The sequence below is a fragment of the Oryx dammah genome, unplaced genomic scaffold, assembly GCF_014754425.2.
Source record: "Oryx dammah isolate SB20612 unplaced genomic scaffold, SCBI_Odam_1.1 HiC_scaffold_28, whole genome shotgun sequence".
NCBI classification, from domain to species: domain Eukaryota; kingdom Metazoa; phylum Chordata; class Mammalia; order Artiodactyla; family Bovidae; genus Oryx; species Oryx dammah.
Window position 1 is genome coordinate 42,448,717 of NW_024070212.1, and position 23,531 is coordinate 42,472,247.

Here is a 23,531-nt window from a genome sequence, read left to right on the forward strand (position 1 = left end):
AGCTTTTTAGTTTGACGTAGTCCTATGGTCTTCACTCTTATCCTGTAGCAGTTAAATTCATTTCTACCTAGGGTTTTTGCATGTGCTGTTTCTTCTTTCTCTTGTGCTCTCCCCCAGCTCTTTGTCTGAATGGCTTTTCCTTATTTAATGATGACTTCTGTATCATCATTAGTCATTGATCCATCTTTCCCTCTACCCTTATCATCTCGTTTCATTTCTTCATGATATTTATCATTAACTGAAATTGATTTAATACTTCACTTATTTATTTTTCTTCTCCCCTCATCTCCCACTGAAATACATGCTCCATGAAGTGAGAGTCTGCCAGTGTTATTTATTGCTGAGTCCCCAAGGTATAGAATTATTCCTGGAACATGGTAGGCATGCAATATATCATTTCGTAATTTAATAAAACAATAAATGCCTGTTGATAAATGACTAATTGAATAAAAAAGCAAATATTAATTCATTACAATAACTAGACTAGAGTTACCAGATTTAGCAAATGAAAATACATCACTCAGTGAAATTAGAATTTCAGATAAGCAATAAATCACTTTTAGAGTGGTCCCCATGTAATATTTGGGAGATAACTTATGTTAAAAATTATTTATCTGAAATTCTAATTTCACTGGATGTCCTCCAGTTTGTCTACTAAATCTAAACTAGGCACAATTTACTTTCTAGACTTTGTGTCATAGATTGAATTATTCGTTTGTTCAACCTACAATGTTTCAGGTACTATGTGGGTCCTTACTGTGATATGGCAAACAAGACCTGCGCTTGGTGATTAAAGATCATAAGCTTACTTAGACACCTGTTCTCAGCTAGAGAAAGCTACTTCAAATATAATGTCCAATGCCAGGTCTTTCAGAATCTGAAGACACAGATTCCTACAACATTGAAAAAATTTTCTATCTTAAGGCTGACTTACTAGTGGAGGATACAATATTTATTTAACAAAGCAGATCAAGCTTTATTAAAAAAATATTATTGACCATCCATAATTTCGGTCATCTGGTTTAAAAATAAATAAATTTACAAGACAGTATTATGTCTTCTATTCCCAATATAGTTTTTGTAATGAGGTGAGAATTAAGTTTATTGGAAAAATTAATAATGTATGAAACTAATCTGGCATTGTCTTTCTGTTTTTCACCTGGGTGTTTTTCAATAGAGAGAACAAAAGCCTGTAAAAACACTTACATTTTTCCTATTAAAATCCATGACCATTTGACCACTCTAAATATCTGGTCATTCCTCCTCACCATTTCCCTCTCCTGTAAGAAGTAGTAGCTTCCAGACTCGACCAATAAATCAACACTTTATGGTTTTTGTGCACAATCAAGATTTTTCCATTTAAATCAAGTTAAATATATTCTATCTTAAATTCAACAAATACTTTAAATAGCACTCAATATGACAGATAATTTTCTGTTTTTGAAATTTTAATTAACTTTATTAATTTTAATTCATCTAATTAAAAACTTTCAATTATAACAGAAGTGCTAACTATTTGGGAGGTACTTATGCTAAACAATTATTTATACTTTTCAGATAGATAAGCTCAGTATCCTCTAACAAGTAGAAGTGGTTGGATTCTGAATCCACGAATTGTAGCCACAAGGTCTTATTTCTTAAACATAGTTCTGTGCTTCATTTCCAAAAATGGGAGTAGAGTTTTAGGATCAGTTCAGTTCAGTTCAGTCATTCAGTCCTGTCCAACTCTTTGCGACCCCAAGCACGCCAGGCCTCTCTGTCCATCACCGACACCCAGAGTTAAATCAATTTACTAAAACTCATGTCCATTGAATCGATGATGCCATCCAACAATCTCACCCTCTGTTGTCCCCTTCTCCTCCCGCTTTCAATCTTTCCCAGCATCAGGGTCTTTTTAAATGAATCAGTTCTTTGCATCAGGTAGCCAAAGTATTGGAGTTTCAGTTTCAGCATCAGTCCTTCCAATAAATATTCAGGACTGATTTCCCTTAGGATTGACTGGTTGTATCTCCTTGCACTCCAAGGGATTCTCAAGAGTCTTCTCCAACACCACACTTCAAAAACATCAGTTCTTCAGCGCTCAGCTTTCTTTATAGTCCAACTCTCACATCCATACATGACTACTGGAAAAACTATAGCCTTGACCAGATGGAACTTTGTTGACAAAGTAATGTCTCTGCTTTTGAATATGCTATCTAGGTTGGTCATAACTTTCCTTCCAAGGAGTAAGCATCTTTTAATTTCATGGCTGCAGTCACCATCTGCAATGATTTTGGAGCCCAGAAAAATAAAGTCAGCCACCGTTTCCACTGTTTCTCCATCTATTTGCCATGAAGTGATGGGACCACTTGCCATGATCTTAGTTTTCTGAATGTTGAGCTTTAAGCCAACTTTTTCACTCTCCTCTTTTACTTTCATCAAGAGGCTCTTTAGTTCTTCTTCACTTTCTGCCATAAGCATGGTGTCATCTGCACATCTGAGGTTATTGATATTTCTCCTGGCAATCTTGATTCTAGCTTATGCTTCCTCCAGCCCTGCATTTCTCATAATGTACTCAGCATATAAGTTAAATAAGCAAGGTGACAATATATAGCCTTGACTCCTTTACCTATTTGGAACCAGTCTGTTGTTCCATGTCCCTAACTGTTGTTTCCTGACCTGCATATAGGTTTCTCAAGAGGCAGGTCAGGTGGTCTGGTATTCCCATCTCTTTCAGAATTTTCTACAGTTTATTGTGATCCACACAGTCAAAGGCTTTGACAAAGTCAGTAAAGCAGAAATAGATGTTTTTCTGGAACTCTCTTGCTTTTTTGATGATCCAGTGGATGTTGGCAATTTGATCACTGGTTCCTCTGTCTTTAATAAAACCAGCTTGAACATCTGGAATTTCACGGTTCATGTATTGCTGAAGCCTGGCTTGGAGAATTTTGAGCATTACTCTACTAGCATGTGAGATGAGCATTTTTTGGCATTGCCTTTCTTTGGGATTGGAAAAAACCACATATCTGCTTTTTAATATCCTGTCTCGGTTGGTCATTGCTTTTCTTCCAAGGAGTAAGCGTCTTTCAATTTCATGGCTGCAGTCACTATCTGAAGTGATTTTGGAGCCCCCCAAAATAAAGTCTGACACTGTTTCCACTGTTTCCCCATCTATTTGCCGTGAAGTGATGGGACCAGATGCCATGATCTTAGTTTTCTAAATGTTGAGCTTTAAGCCAACTTTTTCACTCTCTTTTTTCACTTTCATCAAGAGATTCTTTAGTTCTTCTTTGCTTTCTCCCATAAGGGTGGTGTCATCTGCATATCTGAAGTTATTGATATTTCTCTCAGCAATCATGATTCCAGCTTGTGTTTTAGCCCAGCGTTTCTCATGATGTACTCTGCATATAAGCTAAACAAGCAGGGTGACAATACACAGCCTTGACATAATCCTTTTCCTATTTGGAGCCAGTCAGCTGTTCCATGTCTAGTTCTAACTGTTGCTTCCTGACCTGCATACAGATTTCTCAAGAGGTAGGTCAGGTGGTCTGGTATTCTGAAATACAGTTAGCATCAATGAATGGGGGTATCATTTAATCTGCAGTTCTGTTTAAATAAGAGTTTATATTTGCAAATCTGTAGTTAACAGTAAGTTTCACTAGCTTCCCTAGTGGCTCAGAGGGTAAAGCGTTTGCCTGCAATGCAGGTAGACCTGGATTCAATCCCTGGGTCAGGAAGATCCTCTGGAGAAGGGAATGGCAACTCACTCCAGTACCTTTTCCCAGAAAATCCCATGGACGGAGGAGCCGGTAGGCTACAGTCCATGGAGTTGCAAAGGGTCAGACACGACTGAGTGACTTCACCTTCACTTTCACTTAGCATAAACATAATCTTAGAAATGTGGTTTCAATAAATTAAAAAAAAATTTCCTCCATTATTTTGAATGTCAAATATTTAACCAGATTTGATGATCTTCATTCTTCCCTTGATGCCATTAGTTCATATTTTAGACCTTCTACATATATGTTTTAAACAGGAGTCATGTTTGAGACGGTTGTTGCTGTTATACCTATTAATAATAATACACCATTCAAATGTAACCTTTCCCACTTACCTTACTTGGTAATCCTTTTTGAGAGTAATTTCCTCTTTCTTAATTTCCCACTACTTTGTCTTTGGAAATTTCTACACACTGTTCTTTATTACAGTGATCTGGTATAGATTACTTATAGCCTTTCTTCTGCTTCTCCAATGAAAATATCTTTAAGATGGGGCCTAAGCTTATTCACTTTAATATTTAAACTAATATCATAATATCATAGTGTCTTTCAAATATATATGCATATATATTATAAATAAATATGTGTGAAAATAATTTCCTTCATTATTAATATTATTCAGTTTAGCCTTTTAAGACATTAGCCTTCTTGAAATGGCTAATTTTTCCAGAATCCATATATCTTTCTATCCATATGTTAATATCTTTTATATGGTTCTATTGAAGCATGTTTCAAGACTTTCAACTGTTTTCAAAATAAGAATTGAATTTTCATTCCCTTTTGATATTTGTTTCTCTGACTTTTTAAAAAAGGTATCTTTTACTCTTTGCCTTTTATATCAATTTTGGTTTTTATGAAAGAGATTTAAACAAAATACTTATTAAAATATTTGGGGTAAAAGTAATTTTAGACATCATTTTCTTATACTGTATTTTACTACTGGACAGTGTAATGGATTAAATGGCAACGTTTGTTTCTAACATACTTACCTTCAAAGATTATTTTTACCTCTTGAAGTATACAACAATAACTTTCTTTGGAATGTAAGAAATTTAACAGACAGTATGTGCTAACTTTGGCATAGATATAGAATTGATATATATACATAAAATGATATATATACATAGAATCACACAGACAGCTTTTGATTGCATTTAAGATGAGATTTAAAAAGAGATTTTTAAAGTCTTATATAGTTAAGTATTAAGAATTTTATTTTCTAGTTATGTCAGAGCAAAGGAAAAAGTGTGAACCACACTATTTTTATGCACCAATACAGAGAAGGGAAATTATCTGAAGATTGGGAAAGTGGTTTTCAAAAGGAAAAGATTGATTTTTATAATTATCCTCTGATATGAGACTTGTGAGAAAAATAATAGGGCAATTTTTAGAGAAAAAATTATAATAGTTTAGAGAACAGAGCAAACAAAAGAAATGTATTTCAAAAGATGGCATTTACTAGATAATATTGATTTTTCTAAAGCCAACTTGAAAAAGACAGATACAAGGTGTACATCAATGTTAGTGAAACATTTTATGGAATCTATCATGACATTCTATCTAGGTCAGATAGCTTACTTGTTTTTAGCATCTTGATAATAACAAACTTTTCTCATTCAGGGAGTTCACTTGCTCTCAGCCTAGAGACCTATCAATTCCATTCTTTTCCTTTTACACAGACATGGTAAATTTGGAGTCCACTGAGATATTCATAAACTGGTGGGATCATGGTAACAGAAGGTCGGTTACATACATTGTATCCATGCCTCATTTATTTATTCATTCAACAAATATTTTTTGAAGCCTACTAGTTCAAGGCATTGTTCTACATCCTGGGAATACAACTGTGGTAAAAGACAAAGTCCTTATCTGATGAAGATTTCATTCTTTCTGAAGAATGCAGATAAAAAATAAAAATTACAATATCAGCAAAAACACATATTATAAAGAAGACAAGACAGGGGGCTGTGGTAATTGCCTATATTGCTATTTTAGATCAAGGAAGACCTACCTAGGTAAGTATCTTTAAAACAGAGACTCGAGTGGGCAAGAATGAACTAACCATATAAAAACCAGATAAAAGGTATAGTCAAATGGAAAGCTAAAGTCAGAGAGGTGGATTTGGGACCAGACTTCGCAGAGCATTGAAGTCCATGGCAGGCATTCGTATTTTATTCATTCAAAGTACATTTGGAAATAACTTTGAAGTGTTTAAGCAGAGATGTAGTAAGACTCAAAATATATTTTAGGAAGATCACTGGCAGTTGAGTTGAGAATGATTGTGATGGGTCAAAGGTAAAAGCAGGGTGAAAATTAGAAGGCTCTTCAAAACCCAACAAATACTTATTGAGTGCCTAGCATGTGCTAGGGCTTTCTAGGCAGCACTAGTGGTAAAGAATCCACCTGCAAATGCAGGAGACATGGGTTCTATCGCTGGGTCGGGGAGATCCCCTGGAGGAGGAAATGGCAACCTGCTCCAGTATTCTTGCCTGGGAAATCCCAGGGACAGCGCAGCCTGGCAAGCTACAGTCCATAGAGTTGCATAGAGGTGGACACCACTGAAGAGACTTAGCATAAGACATAGCACACAGCACTGAGACAAAGAGATGCTGGCAGATTCTGGATATAACTTTAGAGATAAAAATGACAGGGCTTGCTGATGAGCTGGTTATTGAAAAGAAAACAACAAAGGTTGATTTTAAGGATTGGAGGCTTGAGTGATTGGGCTAGGGGGTGTCATTTACTAGGATAAGGAAGGCTGGGAGAAGCTTAACTAGGAGGAAGCTAAGGCTTTGTTTTGGAAATATTCAAACTGAGATGCCTCTCAGTTATCAAAATACCAAGAAGAGAGTAAGATGCCAATCTGGGTCTAAAGTGAGTCCAAAGTTGCAGGGAGAAAGCTGCATGTCATTGATACAGGATGATTTGAACACCATTACCTTTAGTTTTGAAAAGCACCACTTGCACAGGAAACTTCAAACTTAAATTAACTTGGTTTTGATACAAATAATGTCACAAGAATCAAGGAATATAATTGAATATATTCACACCACTTATATGCAGGAGATAATTTAAGAGAAAAAGAACATTTTTATTTAATAACAAATTTTAAATGTCAGACTTGAATCAATTCAAGTATCCCCCAGTCGTACAAAATATGAAACTTAAAACACATTCTATTCAAATGGAATTCAAAATGGAAGAAATATTAGCAGATGAAAGTAATTTTATTAAACCTCGTGGCCAATAAGAATGTGGTCATAGGTCAACACACAGTGATAGAGTTTTCCATTTCCTATAGTGCAATCTTTAATGATATTCCTTAGCATTTTTGCCTTATAGTTAATAGAGATAAATATTTCCTTTAAATACTGAAAATAATAATGACTAGTAATATGGTATAGGGCTTTATGGTTTATCTTCAACATAATTGTAGCATATTTAGGTTAACTATAATGAACCTCAAGGATATAAATCATTAAAAGCATACTAACATATGTAACGTCATTAAGAGTAGGTCAGAATGTGTCTATAAAGTATTCAAGGTCTAGAAATTTAAACAACTTTTCACAGATAGAATGGATGTGGCTTATGCAATGACATGCATTGATACAAATTAAAACAGGACAGTATAACTGAGAGAAATCAATGCTGACCTCAGGACCAGAAAAATTCAGTTTCTTCCCTCAATTATTCCACTAGCTTTTGGACTTCCCTGGTGGCTCAGTGGTAAAGAATCTACCTGCAGTGCAGGAGATGAAGTTTTGGTCCCTGGGTTGGGAAGATAACCTGGGGAAGGAAATGGTACCCACTCCAGTATTCCTGTTGGGACAATCACAAGAACAGAGGAGTCTGGTGGGCTACAGTCCATGGGGTCCCAAAGAGTCAGACACAACTGAGGAACTGAGCGCATACAGAGCTTCTGGGATTTGGAGCAGGTCACTTAAACTTTCTAGGCCTTATTTGTCATCAGTAAAATGGGGGCTTCTAATATTGTCATCTAGATCTAAAATTCTCTATGTGCTGTCATGATGTAAAAATCATCCCTGACACTTCTTTTATACTCTTACTACCACATATAATGTATTAGATTTTTTTTACCTCTATTATCTATAATTTGTTTCATCCTCCATAATACTTCAAGTCTAATTTTTCTGGAATTCACCTCTAATCATATCTTTCATGATTCCATACTAATTACAAAATAAAATGCAAATTTCCCAGAATAACCTTTTGTATTATACATGATCTTTCATATTACAACTTCCATCTGCCTTTCTTGTTTAATTGTGCTCTGTCCCTACTCTTCACTTGCTCAACCTCAGACGCTTATGACCCCCTTACACTTATGTCCCAGACAGACATGTTCAAGTCTCTGATTTACATTTTCACATTTGCTTCCCATAAAAACTATCCTCGTAGAAACTGAGATCACATAACTTTTTTCTCCCTGAAACCTCCCTCATGGTCTCCATTCAGAACTGAAGATTTTGCCTCATGTGCTTATGTATATCTTTATTGTAGGACCTGTTAGTCTGCCTTGGATTATAGTTATTTATTATCAGCCTTTGTCTTAAGATCTGGTACTACAAAGTAAGACCTCTGTAATTCACACAGTGCTTTGAAAATTTTGGGTGTCCAATAAAATGCTTGCCAAATTTAATTGAAAGAAATCAAGAATATTACTACTAAATAAACAGAAAACATGGACAGCTTCTTAGTAGTACATAGAATGTGTTGAGGACCTAGGTGAAAGATACTAGGCTAGTTCTATAATAGACTGCTGCATTCAGTTCTGCAACCCTGTATACCATCTACTGGTATCCCCAATTTACAGATGAGAAAACCGAGAGAGGGCACATAAATTGGCCAATGGTCACAAAGCAGGTAAAGGGGATCACCCAGATTCCTGCCTAAGTGCCTAAGTGTAGGAAAAACGCTCTAAACTGCTTTGTTCCTGGGTCTCAAACTGCTTTCCTTCTCGACATTGCTACAATGGCTGAAATTCCCAAATGGGAAGAGGGTGTTGCAGAGGAAATGTGCAGTATGAAAACGCTCCCCCTTGCTCTTAACTCTTAAATACTCAACAGTTTCTCTGCCGATTTTTTATCACTCAAACATGAAAACTGCTTCTTTTGAGCAAATCTAGTATCTATCTTTACTAGAGCTCTCTTCATTTTGTTTCAGAAAAAAATATACTGAGCATTTCTTCCTTAAAAAAAAAAAAAAGAATATATTGACTTTTTATTTAAACATTTTTCCCATAATTTTTCTGGGAATTTAAGATAAACTTTAAGATGAAGACCCTGCTCAAGATAAGGTGAACAGCATGCCTGGATTCTAAGTACAGGCCAATTGTAGGAACCCAATCTGTTAAATTCCTGGAAGCATGAGTCCCATTACACCCTGCTGCCACTTTGGTACATGTCACCACGGCCATCTGGCACTATTCTGGTGCTTTTCAGGAAAGAATAGCCGCAGGCTTCAGTGGAAATACCAGATCAGAGGACAGAAGTTCAAGATGGCCATGTGTACAAGAGGTTTAATGACACCCAGAGCAAAGGGGTGCCAGGCACTTTTGAATCATGCTCTTAATTATATGGTATTCTAAGGTCTTGATAATTTTTTTTCCTGTTCAGTTTTCTCCAATTTTTTAAAAAAAAATCTCAAGAACTTTAATTATATCTTGGACATGGTTGGCTTTCATCTTCACTTCTATTTTCCATAGCAAATGTCTCAAATACAAAATATCAGGAATTGGCACATTTTAAGCTCCCCGGATGCTTTCCTATCGTGTTTCTTTTGGATCACTTTCTCTAACTGCACAGAGATGGCCCAGTGAATGCCTCTGACATAGCAATTGTCATTTGGGATGGCAGTTGTTCCTTTACTTTTCTCTCTTACTCAATGAAGAGATCCTGAGAGCAGGGAAATGATCCCATTCACTTTCATCAATATTTGTAAACTACTTCTTTTGAGTTGTTTACTCAGTTAAGTATCAAATCTGTCCTTAAAACATTTCATGTCATACTAACTTCAAAGTTTATTCAAAATGTAGTTTCCACCACTTTCTTTAGCCATTTTAAAACTGAAGTATAGGTAGTTTATAATATGGTCCTAGTTTCAGGTGTACAGCAAAGCGACTCAATTATATACGTGTGTGTGTGTTCTTTTTCAGATTACTTTCCATTGTAGGTTATTACAAGATACTGAATACAGTTCCCTGTGGTATACAGTGGGTCTTTGTTGTTGATTATATATATAGTAGTGTGCATCTAATAATCCCCAACTCCTAGTTTATCTCCCTTCACTCAGCTATCCCCTTTGGTAACCAAGAGTTTGTGGTCTATGAGTCTATTTCTGTTTTGTAAATTAGTTCATTTGTACATTTTTTTAGACTCCACAAATGAGTGATGTTATATGGTATTTATCTTTCTTTTGTTACTTACTTCACTTAATAATGTCTAGGTACATCCACACTGTTGCAAATAAACCATTTTATTTAAGGACTATAAAAGTTTACATTTTATATTATATAATAACTAGTTTATCTCGCAAATGGTTATTGAGTGTATACCATGTGCCTGATATATTTCATTCAATCCATAAGTTATCCAGAGAAGGGATCTAATCTACTCTGGGAGATGATAATTCAGCAATATATCATTAACCACTGTCTTTTCAAATTTGTCTCCTATATAATTGTTGTTGTTGCTAAGTCATGTCTGACTCTTAGATCATATTTAAATGCACATTATAGGTCAAACTTCAGTATTAAAATCTTTCCAAGGCTGCTTAAGACCTTATTTACTTGAATATGTCTATAAAAGGGATTGATGAATAAGAGATATTGAAGGGGGGCTGTTAATGTGGGACATTAATAACTTTAATTTTCCAACATCCTAAGGGTATGATTAAATTAAGTATGATTGTTATGTGTTTCATTGTGAGATGCACCAAAAAGTCAAATTATGAACAAAATATATAAAAGAAATAAAATCTAATATGGGATAAAAGTATATCTCACAAAGAAACACATTTTATTACTAACAATTCTGATAATATATTCTCCCAAAGCAACAATTAAAAAAAATGCCTTTGTTGGCATGTGCACTTTATATCAAATAATTTTCTATGAAAATTAAAACTACAAGTTCTTTGTTTAAATATGCCTTTCTTTGAAGTTGCAAATCTCAAATAATCTGTAGGTATGCTCCAGATCATAAATGAGCATAAATATAATTAAGAATGAGGACTTAGAGATCCTAGAGATTGATTCAATCTTAACCTTCATCACAACTTTTTCATATACAAATGTCACCACTGGCTGAGAAAAGAAAGTTTAGAAAAACAATTATGTTCATAACTATTAGTCTTATTTTACTCCATCCATTCAATAGAACTTTATTGAAATTCTACTATAGATTAGAAGGTATGCCAGTAATGATTCCATATTATTTCCATTAATTTAACCAAAAAGCATATAATAAACAATCAATAAGTATTTATGAAATGAATAAATGAATTTTCATAAAAGTACAAACAGAATACACTCTGCTATTTTACTTTGGCACCCATTTTGGAGTATCTTTAATATAAGAATGGTCTCTTTTAGACCATCCATGAAGGCCCAGTTTCTGAGGCGTGAATAGAACTTAATTAAATGATGATTTTACCACCAAAGCATTCCTAGGGCACAGGCTTTGGTGAGGACATTAAATTGTAGACCATACATCCACACATATTTCCATGGTTATTACTCACAAACAATTGTCCATTAAATGTCCTGATAACTTGTTCACCTTTTCCTGAAAATACATTGATTTTTATTACCTTTATTTCCTCTTCTCTTTAATTTGTACCAAAATGGCCTAATGGCAGTTTTAGCAGAATGTACAGAAGCCACCTTGATTTCAAAACCAGGCCCAAGGTGTCCCTGGGAGGTGTGAGCAGGAAGGGTTCCTTCTTGGCATTCAGTTTTTTTGTGGCATAAGATGGCAAAGTAGAAGGAATTGTACAAAGGAATTGCGCTCATCTTCTGCGAGAACTCCAAAATAACTCACTGCTGAACAACCATCAAATGGAGAATGTTAGATCCCATAAACAAACAAACAAACAAACAAAAATACTCCACGTCCAAGGGCAAAGAAGTAGCTCCAGGAAGACGATAGGAGGGGTAAAATCAAATTTAGAATCAAACCCCTTACCCACCAGAGATGCTCAGAGGGCTCAAACAACCCTTGTGAGCACAAGGACCCCGAGACCCCACAGAGACTGACCAGAACTGTGCTTGAGTGTCTCCTGAGAAGGTGTAGGTCAGCAGTGGCCTGCCACAGGGGCAGGGGCTCTGGGTGCAGCAGACCTGGGCATGGTATAAGGCCTCTTGGAGGAGGTCACCATTAAACGCACCATAGAGCTGCCAGAACTTATACAGGATGGGGAAACAGACTCTTAGAGGGCACACCAGAACCTTGGGTGCACCAGGACCCAGGAAAAAGAAGCAATGATCTCACAAGAGATTGACCCAGACTTGCCCGTGATTGTCCACGAGTCTCCAGTGGAGGCATGGGTCAACAGTGGCCTGCTGCAGGATCCGGGGTAATGAGTGTGACATGCCTGCATGGGACCTCTTCAAGGAGGTCCTATTATTTTCATTACCTCCACCATAGTTTGGCCTCAGGTCAAACAACAGGGAGGGAACACAGCCCCACCCATCAATAGAAAATTGGATTAAAGATTTACTGAGCAGGGCCCTGACCATCAGAACAAGACCCAGTTTCCCCCTCAGTCAGTCTCTCTCATCAGGAAGCTTCCACAAGCCTCTTACCCTTCTCCATCAGAGGGCAGACAGAATGAACCACAATCACAGAAAACTAACCAAACTGATCACATGGACCACAGCCTTGTCTAACTCAATGAAACTATGAGCTATGAAGTGTAGGGTCACCCAAGAGGGACAGGTCTTGGTGTAGAGTTCTGACAAAACGAGGTCCACTGGAGAAGGGAATGACAAACCACTTCAGTATTCTTGCCTTGAGAACCCCATGAACAGCATGAAAAGGCAAAAAGATAGGATACTGAAAGATGAACTCCTCAGTTCAGTAGGTGCCCAGTATGCTACAGGAGATAAGTGGAGAAATAACTCCAGGAAGAATGAAGAGATGGAGCCAAAGCAAAAACAAAACCCAGTTATGGATGTGACTGGTGATGGAAACAGAGTCTGATGCTGTAAAGAGCAGTATTGCATAGGAACCTGGAATGTTAGATCCATGAATCAAGGCAAATTGGAAGTGGTCAAACAGGTGACAAGAGTGAATATGAACATTTTAGGAATCAGTGAACTAAAATGGACTGGAATGGGTGAATTTAACTCAGATGACCATTATATCTACTACTGTGGGCAAGAATCCCTTAGAAAAAATGGAGTAGCCATCATAGTAAACAAAAGAGTCTGAAATGCAGTACTTGGATACAATCTCCAAAATGACAGAATGATCTCTGTTCGTTTCCAAGGCAAACCATTCAATATCTCAGTAAGCCAAGTCTATGTCTGGAACTGGTAATGGTGAAGAAGCTGAACTTGAACAGTTCTATGAAGACCTACAAGACCTTCTAGAACTAACACCCAAAAAAGATGTCCTCTTCATTATAGGGGACTGGAATGCAAAAGTAGGACATCAAGAGATACCTGCAGTAACAGGCCAATTTGGCCTTAGAGTACAAAATGAAGCAGGGCAAAGGATAACAGAGTTTTGTCAAAAGAATGCACTGGTCATAGTAAACACCCTCTTCCAAAAACACAAGAGAAGTCTCTACACATGGACATCACCAGATGGCCAACACGGAAATCAGATTGATTATATTCTTTGCAGCGAAAGATGGAGAAGCTCTACACAGTCAGCAAAAATAAGACTGGGAGCTGACTGTGGCTCAGATCATGAACTCCTTATTGCCAAATTCAGCCTTAAATTGAAGAAAGTAGGGAAAACCACTAGACCATACAGGTATGACCTAAATCATATCCCTTACAATTATGCAGTGGAAGTGACAAATAGATTTAAGGGACTAGATCTGATAGACAGAGTACCTGAAGAACTATGGATGGAGGTTCATGATACTGTACAGCAGGCAGTGATCAAGACCATCCCCAAGAAAAAGAAATGCAAAAAGGCAAAGTGGTTGTCTGAGGAGGCCTTACAAATAGCTGTGAAAAGAAGGGAAGCAAAAGGCAAAGGAGAAAAGGAAAGATATACCCATCTGAATGCAGAGTTCCAAATACTAGCAAGGAGAGATAAGAAAGCCTTTCTCAGTGATCAATGCAAAGAAACAGGAAAACAATAGAATGAGAAAGACTAGAGATCTCGTGAAGAAAATTAGAGACACCAAGGGCCTATTTCATGCAAATATGGGCACAATAAAAGTCAGAAATGGCATGGACCTAACAGAAGCAGAAGATATTAAGATGAGGTGCCAAGAATATACAGATAAATTATACAAAGAAGATCTTCATGACCGAGATAACCACGATGGTGTGATCACTCACGTAGAGCTAGCCATCCTGAAATGCGAAGTCAAATGGGCTTTAGAAAGCATTGCTACGAACAAAGCTAGTGGAGGTGATGGAATTCCATTTGAGCTATTTCAAATCCTAAATCATGATGCTGTGAAAGTGCTGCACTCAATATGTCAGCACACTTGGAAAACTCAGCAGTGGCCACAGAAGTGGAAAAGGTCAGTTTTCATTCTAATTCCAAAGAAAGGCAATGCCAAAGAATGCTCAAACTACCTCACAATTGCACTCATCTCACATGCTACCAAAGTAATGCTCAAAATTCTCCAAGGCAGGCTTCAAGAATACGTGAACTGAGAACTTCCAGATGTTCAAGTTAGATTTAGAAAAGTCAGAGGAACCAGAGATCAAATTGCCAACATCCACTGGATCATTGAAAAGCAAGAGAGTTCCAGAAAAACATCTGCTTTATTGACTACGTCAAAGCCTTTGACTGTGGGTCACAACAAACTGTGGAAAACTTAAAGAGGTAGGAATACCAGACAACCTTACCTGCCTCCTGAGAAATCTGGATGCAGGTCAGGAAGCAACAGTTAGAACTGGACATGGAACAACAGACTGGTTCCAAATGGAAAGGAGAACATCAAGGCTGTATATTGTCACCCTGCTTACTTAACTTACATGCAGAGTACATCATACGAAATGCCAGGCCGGATGAAGCACAAGTTGGAATCAAGATTGCTGGGAGAAATATCAATAACTTCAGATATGCAGATGACACCACCCTTATGGCAGAAAGCGAAGAAGACCTAAAGAGCCCCTTGATGAAAGTGAAAGAGGAAAGTGAAAAAGTTGGCTTAAAACTCAACATTCTGAAAACCAAGATCATGGCATCTGGTCCCGTCACCACAAGGCAAATAGATGGGGAAACAATGAAACCATGAGAGACTTTATTTTCTTGGGCTCCAAAATCACTGCAGATGATGACTGCAGCCATGAACTTAAAAAATGCTTGCTCCTTGGAAGAAAATCTATGACCAACCTAGACAGCATATTAAAAAGCAGACATTACTTTGCCAACAAAGGTCTGTCTAGTCAAAGCTATGGTTGGATGTGAGAGTTGGACTATAAAGAAAGCTGCACACTGAGGAGTCGATGCTTTTGAACTATAGTCTTGGAGAACACTCTTGAGAGTTCTTTGGACTGCAAGTCCAGGGACCAAACCATTTAATCCTAAAAGAAATCAGTCCTGAATATTCATTGGAAGGACTCATGCTGAAGGTGAAACTCAAATACTTTTGTACACTTGATGAGAAGAACTGACTCATTTGAAAAGACCCTGATGCTGGGAAAGATTGAAGGTGGGAGGAGAAGGGGGTGACAGAGGATGAGATGGTTGAATGGCATCACTACTCAATGGAAATGAATTTGAGTATGTTCCAGGAGTTGGTGATGGACAGGGAAGCCTGGCTTGCTGCAGTCCATGGGGTTGCAAAGAGTCTGACATATCTTAGAGACTAAAAAACAACAAACTGTAAAGAAAATTCAGTTATTTTGTCACTTATATTGTAAATTATATCCTTGCTTCTTTCAATGTTTCCACTTTTCTTTCCTGTCAGAGACCTCATCATGTCCAGAGAAGTCATTGTGAAATGATAAGTAGACAAGTAGGCAATGAAAAATAAAAGTATCACTTACAATTTTATGATTTTTAGCTGTAAACATGCTTTTCAACAAGCCTAACAATTTGGAAAAGCAGAAGATCCATTCATAATTGCTTTAACTTGCTAATGCAATGTGACATGAAATATGTAAAGGTATTTAGATATAAAGTTCAAAAAGTGAACACAATTTGTTCATGTGTAGAATTATAATGACCTATATGGTGTTATAATCCAGAGGGAAAGCCTGTAATGTAAGGAATTCTAGAAATAGTATAATTAGAGAGGAGCACTAGAACAGCAGTGGGGAGACAGGCTGTATTCTTGTCTGATATTAACCATAGTGTGTTTTTAGGTAACTCAGTTAACCTTTTCAAGCCACAGTTTTCTCATTTGTGATAGGAGATTCAAACCAAGTGTTCTGGGAGTACATGACTTTATTAGACCTAATTCAGCAATGAGACATTTCCTCACATTTTGTTGTTAATACATTGCATGAGAAATAGCCTGTGATGTATACACATGAAGGGAAGAAATCTTTGTGATAATATTTGTAACAGATTCCCAAAGTAAACACGAAAAATTGCACCCTTAATGCTTTTTATTTAACAAGCCAATTTAGACAACTCAATTCCCTAAAGGAATCCTCACGGCTTGCTCACAGATTCAATGTCCATTGCCTTCACATGCCTTTTCTCTTAATCCTCCTTGGTCTAACCTCCCTCCATTTCTATTCTATTAGGAATTCTTTCCTCTGTGCTCTATCATTCTCATGCTGCTAAGCTGCTAGGTCACTTCAGTCGTGTCCGGCTCTGTGCGACCCCATAAGGGTCCACAGAGCTCCTCAGCCCACTAGGCTCCTCTGTCCCTGGGATTCTCCAGGCAAGAATACTGGAGTGGGTTGCCACTTCCTTCTCCAATGCATGAAAGTGAAAAGTAAAAGTGAAGTCGTTCAGTCTCTTAGCGACCCCATGGACTGCAGCCTACCAGGGTCCTCCATCCATGGCATTTTATTCTCATAGACATACACAATCTATTTTTCTAAAATATTTTTTTAATTCCGACTCTGCCCTCTCAGTCTACCCAAAGCTCCATGTTCACTCTTCCTTCACAGGAGTCTCAAGTGTACCACCTGTACTTTCCCAAAGGAAGCATCTTTTGGGGTAGACAGCCCCTGTGCCATTTACACATCTATGTTAGAATTAAACCAGTTGCTCTCTGCAGAAGATAACACTATCAAAGCCAAGTTCAGTAGCTAAATGAAGAGAAAACTGTTCCACAGAGTAGAACCCCAACAAGACATCATCCACACACATGACTTCCAAAACCACAAAGCTAGCCAAGTCACAGGAGAGGTCTCCCCAACCCACCCCCTCATTAAGGTTAGCATTATTAGAGTCATTGTGCGGTAGACTGGGGGTAATGGTAATGCAAGAGGAAGATGGACAAGCACCCAAATCGTGGCTCTTCACTTAACTGCTGTGTCCCCAGAAAGACATTTAGCTCTTTGAGTTACAACATATTGATTTAAAAAATACGAATAATAATGCCTTCTTGCTGTGCTGTGCTTCATCGCTCAGTTGTGTCCAACCCTCTGTGACCCACAGACTGTAGCCTGACAGGCTCCTCTATCCATGGGGATTCTCCAGGCAAGAATACTGGAGTGGGTTGTCATGCCCTCCTCCAGGGGAATCTTCCCAACCAAGGGATCAAACCCAGGTCTCCTGCATTGCAGGCAGATTCTTTACTGTCTGAGCCACCAGGGAAGCCCATGAACCCTGGAGTGGGTAGCCTATCCCTTCTCCAGGGGATCTTCCTGACCCAGGAATTGAACTGGGGTTCCCTGCACTGCAGGCAGATCCTTTACCAGCTGAACTACCAGGGAAGCCCCTTCTTGATACTACCTAAATACAAATCATACTACCATTTAAAGTAGTTCTCAGGATTAAAGATAATGTATATATAGAGTCTGTAATCTAAAGGAGGCTTGAAATTGACTATTCCTTATTGTTATTATCATTATTATTAACATCCCTTTAAGGTTGGTAGAAGGCACCCATTTTTTTCCCTACTAGGACAGGAATTACTATGAGTGACTTGACCATAAAGTGGAGCAACCTAGGAATAGTATAGGATTCCGTAACAGTTGGTTCTATGTTCAGACCTGGTTTCAGTATTTGTGGAAATGTCCTCATTTAGTGTCTCTAAAACCCAGGACTCTATTATTGTCTCTATTTCTTTTTCGTTTTTCACCAAAGGACTCTGCACTGTAACTTTAAAAAAGGAAGAAAGATTTGTCAGCTTGTCTCTCTTGGTAGGGTTTCTGCTTCTTTGAGTGGACCACCTATGCCACGCTGAAAAGGGAAAAATCCTACAACTATTTTGGTATGTGTGTTGCAGAAATGTTGTCATTTTGTACTTCCTGCTGATGCTAAAGTTTATGTAAAAGGAAATCAGCTAGCTATATTTCCCAGGAAGATCGTGTGAGTTATAAAATTTTCACATAGATCTTGAGCTAAACAGAAATCTTATGAGTTAATGTTTGCTACAATTAAGATACAGTGGACACTTTCCAGTGAGGAAAAACATAAAAACATATTAAGGCTCTGTCAAGACACAATAATGTCTAGGCATGATGTTCAGACTGAACTAACCAGGGTATCTTTGCTTGCTTAAACAAAGGCCTTTTGAACTTCTTCAGGCAGGACAGTAACAGAGAAATGACGGCTTTTACTCCTGAACACAATGTCTAGATATTGATTTAAACTATAGTAACTAACCTGCATTAACAAAATCCTGATACATATCCATTAAGTACAATATTCAATTAATGAAAATTTTCTATGTGATTTCAAGCCTGTCATGTTTAAAATATTTTGAATTGGCTTCAGGTAGTTATTTCACATTCAAAGGATAGAGAATCTTTTCCCCATTTATTTATTAAGAACTTGCAACTTTTGGTTTCAAGGTTAATTTGTTATTTGTTTATAGTAGATACTGAGTCAATGTGAATTCATATCTTGGAAAAGGATGACTAATGAGAACAAAATTGTGAGTCTGAGCACAGGTGGAACCATTGTTAAGCATTGCATAAAGGGAATGAATTAGGCACACAACCAGCCTTCTCATGTATAATATTGGGTTCCTAAGCTACAACACCTTTTATTAATTTGAGGTGTGCTGCCGGCTGCAATTGCACTGTAAGTGATACAACCATCACTTGGAGAGGGCTTTGGAACTTTAAAGGCAAGAGAAACCTTTTCTTCAGTGGAATGTTCCTTTTCACCTGCTTTTCTGTTTAACCTGATAAGGCCTAGGGTATGCATGTTTTAAAGTTCCTTTCATAACTTGACTTTTCTCTTCCCAAATTAAACAGTGCAAAATTGAATTGTCAAACATGTTCATAAAGTGAGGTACCATGTTGGATATCATTTCTGTTTTTCAAATTAACATGTAATATTGGTATATTTAAGTACTGTCAACCATAACCCCTTTATTAGCATAAACAATTGGCAGCATAAACCAAAAATGTAAGAAAAAATTAATTCTATCCATTAATTTACCATTTGCTTACCATCGAGTTTGGACATCACCTGAGACATGATTACTTGATTTTAGTGACTGAGTACCTCAGCCTATATATGGGATATAATTTTTATACCCTGTCACCATGCAAAAGCACCTGATATATCCTGAGTGGATATTCTAGCTCAGGTATGATAGCTGGTATATTTCATGCTTTAACTGCATAATATTTTCTAAGATACATGGATATTATAATTTCTAGTATATATGAATAAATATATTTATGTCATATCATATAATTTTTATCACATATGTAGAAATTGAGGATGAGAGAAGTACCTTGGCCAGAATTATCCAAGTAGTATGTAGAACAGGTGGTATACGAACCAGGTCAGCCTGTCTGTCAGACCAGGCTTTCTGGCCATAGTTCAGTTTAGCCTGATTTCAGCCCCCTCTGGTTGGAATGAATGTTGTGCTTCACTTCCCTAGTTAGTTTCTTCATGTGCTGTGCTGTGCTTAATGGCTCAGCCATGTCTGAATCTTTGTGACCCCAGGGACCCAGGCTGCTCTGTCCATGGGCATGCTCCAGGCAAAAATACTGGAGTGGGTTGTCATGCCCTCCTCCACGGGATCTTTCCAGCCTAGGGATCAAACCCAGGACTCCTGCATTTCAGGCAGACTCTTTACCGTGTGAGCCACCAGGGAAGCCTGAGAACACTGGAGTGTGTAGCCTTTCCCTTCTCCAGGGGATTTTCCTGACCCAGGAATTGAACCTGGGTCTCCTGCATTGCAGGTGGATTCTTTACCAACTGAGCTACCAAGGAAGACCTAGTTTTTTCATATTTAATGCCTATCATGAATAGCAATTTAAAACAGCCTGAACTCCAAGAAGAAAGGCAAAGTTTAAATTGTCCATGGTATCACTGACTTGAGACCTAGAGACCTTTTCTCTAAAATTTCTTTAGAGTATCTTCTGTTATAGAGAAACTTTATTTGGGATGGTAGGAAAATGTGTTAGTCTTTTCCTATATTATTTCTGACTTTAGTTACATGTTAAGAAAGGTCTTTCACACTGTAAAATCTAAGAAATATATGGTTATGCTATTATTACTGTTTAGTTTTTAGCCATTTCTTAAAATTTAAATTATTGGTCTGTCTGGCATTTAGTTTTGTATGGGATATGGTAGGAACCTAACCTAATTCTTGGGCCCCATTTTCTCAACTTCTGGTCTTTTTTACCTTTTTATTCCTTACATTATTGTCTAATGTAACAGAAAAGACTTGAATATGTGCTTTGGGTTGATATGTGGTGAAAGACTCACTCAATTTCATTCTTCCATTTTAATTACTAAGGTCTGGAGAAACTATGCTGGAAAGCAAAGTGCCATTACTCTTTAAATAATCGGTGTACTAATGTCTCCTTCCATTTTTGAGACGTCAGCCTGTCAGGTGAGCCTGATTTGGTTGGTTCATCATGAATATAAATTTCGGAGAGATCATTTGCAATCCAGTTTTGTGGCTCCTCCTTTGAAATCTGTTACTCTCAAGACATAATATCATAAGTGCACATCCAGATTCCATGAATTGTTTTCAGGCAATTGTTCTATAGCTTGCCCTACTAGGGAATCCACAGAGGGTATCTGAATGGGTCAAAGTGAAGGTAATGATTTTGGGCTGTTTCCATTCATGGAAAAGAACAAACATTTGTGAGATGTTTGTTCCTAGAGAACATATTTCAAATTTCTTTTGTGGCATTTTTACTTTTAAAATTTTAAATTAAAAGATAGTGTATTCCTATTAAAGGTACCTCAAAAGTGCACACATAGATTCTTTAAAGGTACATCCTTAATTCTCTGGTTTGCATCCTCCTTCATGAAAGTGTTTTCCTCGAAGCCATACAGCTGCAATCTAAATGTGGTCAGATTCTAGCTGACCTCAGGTGTGCTCTGTCCTGGAGGCAGAAGCCAGCAATTAACTGATTTCTCCTGGACAGATGTAATAGATCCAGAAGGGAATGAACGTGCTTTTGCACAAAACCACAGCGGATTAGCAATGCGACAAGTGGCCTGACAGGATTTAACTTGAAGGCAGGGATCTCATCTCTCTATCCCTTTACCCTGTTCATCATGGAATCTTCTGTGCCCATATTTTTTTCTTCGGGAAAACTCTTCATAAGCTTTCAACAAAATTATCTAAACCGTGGCCTCAAAATCCCTTGTGAAAAGAGAAAGGACAAAAATAAATGAATCAATTAATTATTTTAAATAAACAGGTCAATTTTTTCCCTTCTTTTCTATGGGTCATGGATGAAGGAATCACCCATCATTTCTCTGAGACTTATGCAAATCATGTACATCTTTCTTAATCCTGAAACCATTTAAAAAAAAATTTGCAAAACCTAAGAGAAACTTGCAGGTATACTGTTATCTATAAAAACAATCTGACAATGTCACTTCTCCCAAGTTTCAAAACAGTGACTATACCTCAACACAGATAAGCCTCACAATCATCAGATACAGAATCTACTATCTGTACTTGTAAGTGCTAAACCTCCATATTTGGCTGAAAAGACAGCCAAGGAAGGATATTTATAATTCAACAGTGGTCTTATACTTCTCTCTGCAATCCAGGCTCTAATTACACAGAATATAGTTTTATGCTTAAAAACCATATGATTTCACTAAACATATCCAACACATCTCTTCTCTACCCATGATTTAATAAACCTCTTGCTTAAAAATGTCTTCCTAATGCATTGGACCACAGTGCATGGAATCACTGGACCTGTCAATCTTTATAACCCTCCCATAAATTGTTCCTCCCTTAAATACCGCATTTTGGTAACTTAGACGCTCATTATGAATATATCTGCATGCTAACTGCTTATCTGTGATACTGCTCAGCACAGAGTAAATGCACATGTACAAACATGTAAAATCAGATGATGTCATTTATTTTAAAACATTATACATACGTATACATATGTATAAATATACATATACATGTATATATGCATATAATTTTTGTTAACCATGGAAAAAAGCCAATAGATTGATACCTAGAGATGTGGGCCCAATTTTAGAAGCAGATGTGAACACCATAGTAATTTTAATAGAGGAGGGGCTTTTTGTTTTTGTTTTTGTGTAATAAAGCAATCGATATTCCTAATCCTATATAAACATCCCCAGCCCTCAGACACCCAGGGCATGACTGTGTGTATTTGAACTCCCTGAGAAAGCTCACAGAGTTCTAGACAGGTATTCGTAGATTGAGGACACAAATCCCAAAATATCAGCATCATGGCCCTTCCGGGCCAGGGACGACGCTGTGCACACAGACAGTCCAGGAGGGCCAGGGAACTAGCCCCACACTCACTCACACAGGTATCTCCCCGTCTGCAGGCCACCTAGCAGGGGCAACGCTACTGGCAACCAGCCCTGGCTGGCGGGCACTCACAGGCACACTCCGGGGACATCCCGAGAAACCTAGGGGGAAAGGGGAGCGTGGGGGCATTTGGGGGCAGCAGCGCGCACCCAGCACGGTCTCTGCGCCTCCAGCACCTCCCGGGACCCGAACTGGCTCCGGAGCCCCTCGGAGGATCTGCATTACGCCAAGGCGCTGGGCCAACTCACCTCCACGAAATAAAAGCAGGGCAGCAGGGTCACGCTGTCCTTGATCACTTTGCCCTTTGGCCTCTCCTTCGCCGACATCCCTGCCGCCTGCCCGGGATGCGTCCTCCCCGGGGCGAGGTGTGCACAGCGCAGCCAAGGCGAGATGCCTCCTCCAGCCGCAAGCGCCCGGCGCCGCTGATGTCACATTCCCCGCGGGCACCGCTGGAGCCAGCGCGGTGCAGGCAGCGTCCCCGCCTCTCCCCGCCCCTCTTTGCAGCAACCCAGCGGCTCCCAGAGCGAGCAGGTCCTCCGCCTCCCTACTCTGGCTGCCACCCCCAGTTTTTCTCGGCGGAGACGTCCAGCTCCTTCCTCCAAGCTGTTGCTGCAATGGCTTCCCCTCCCCGCCACCCTCCCTCTGCTCTCCACAGTCCTGGCGAGGCTTCGTGGCGGTCGGGGCTTGACGTCA

The 23,531-nt window shown here is 38.3% G+C and overlaps 1 protein-coding gene across 1 annotated transcript in view; it reads right to left on the minus strand.

The window, feature by feature from the left end:
* PLPPR4 (phospholipid phosphatase related 4) overlaps positions 1-23,179 on the minus strand; it is a 47,668-nt gene extending 24,489 nt beyond the window's left edge. The window contains exon 1 of the mRNA XM_040232243.1: positions 23,087-23,179. Coding sequence (XP_040088177.1) covers positions 23,087-23,164 — 78 coding nt within the window. The 5' untranslated portion in view covers positions 23,165-23,179. The remainder of the gene's footprint in view (positions 1-23,086) is intronic.
* Between the last annotated feature and the right edge of the window lie 352 nt (positions 23,180-23,531).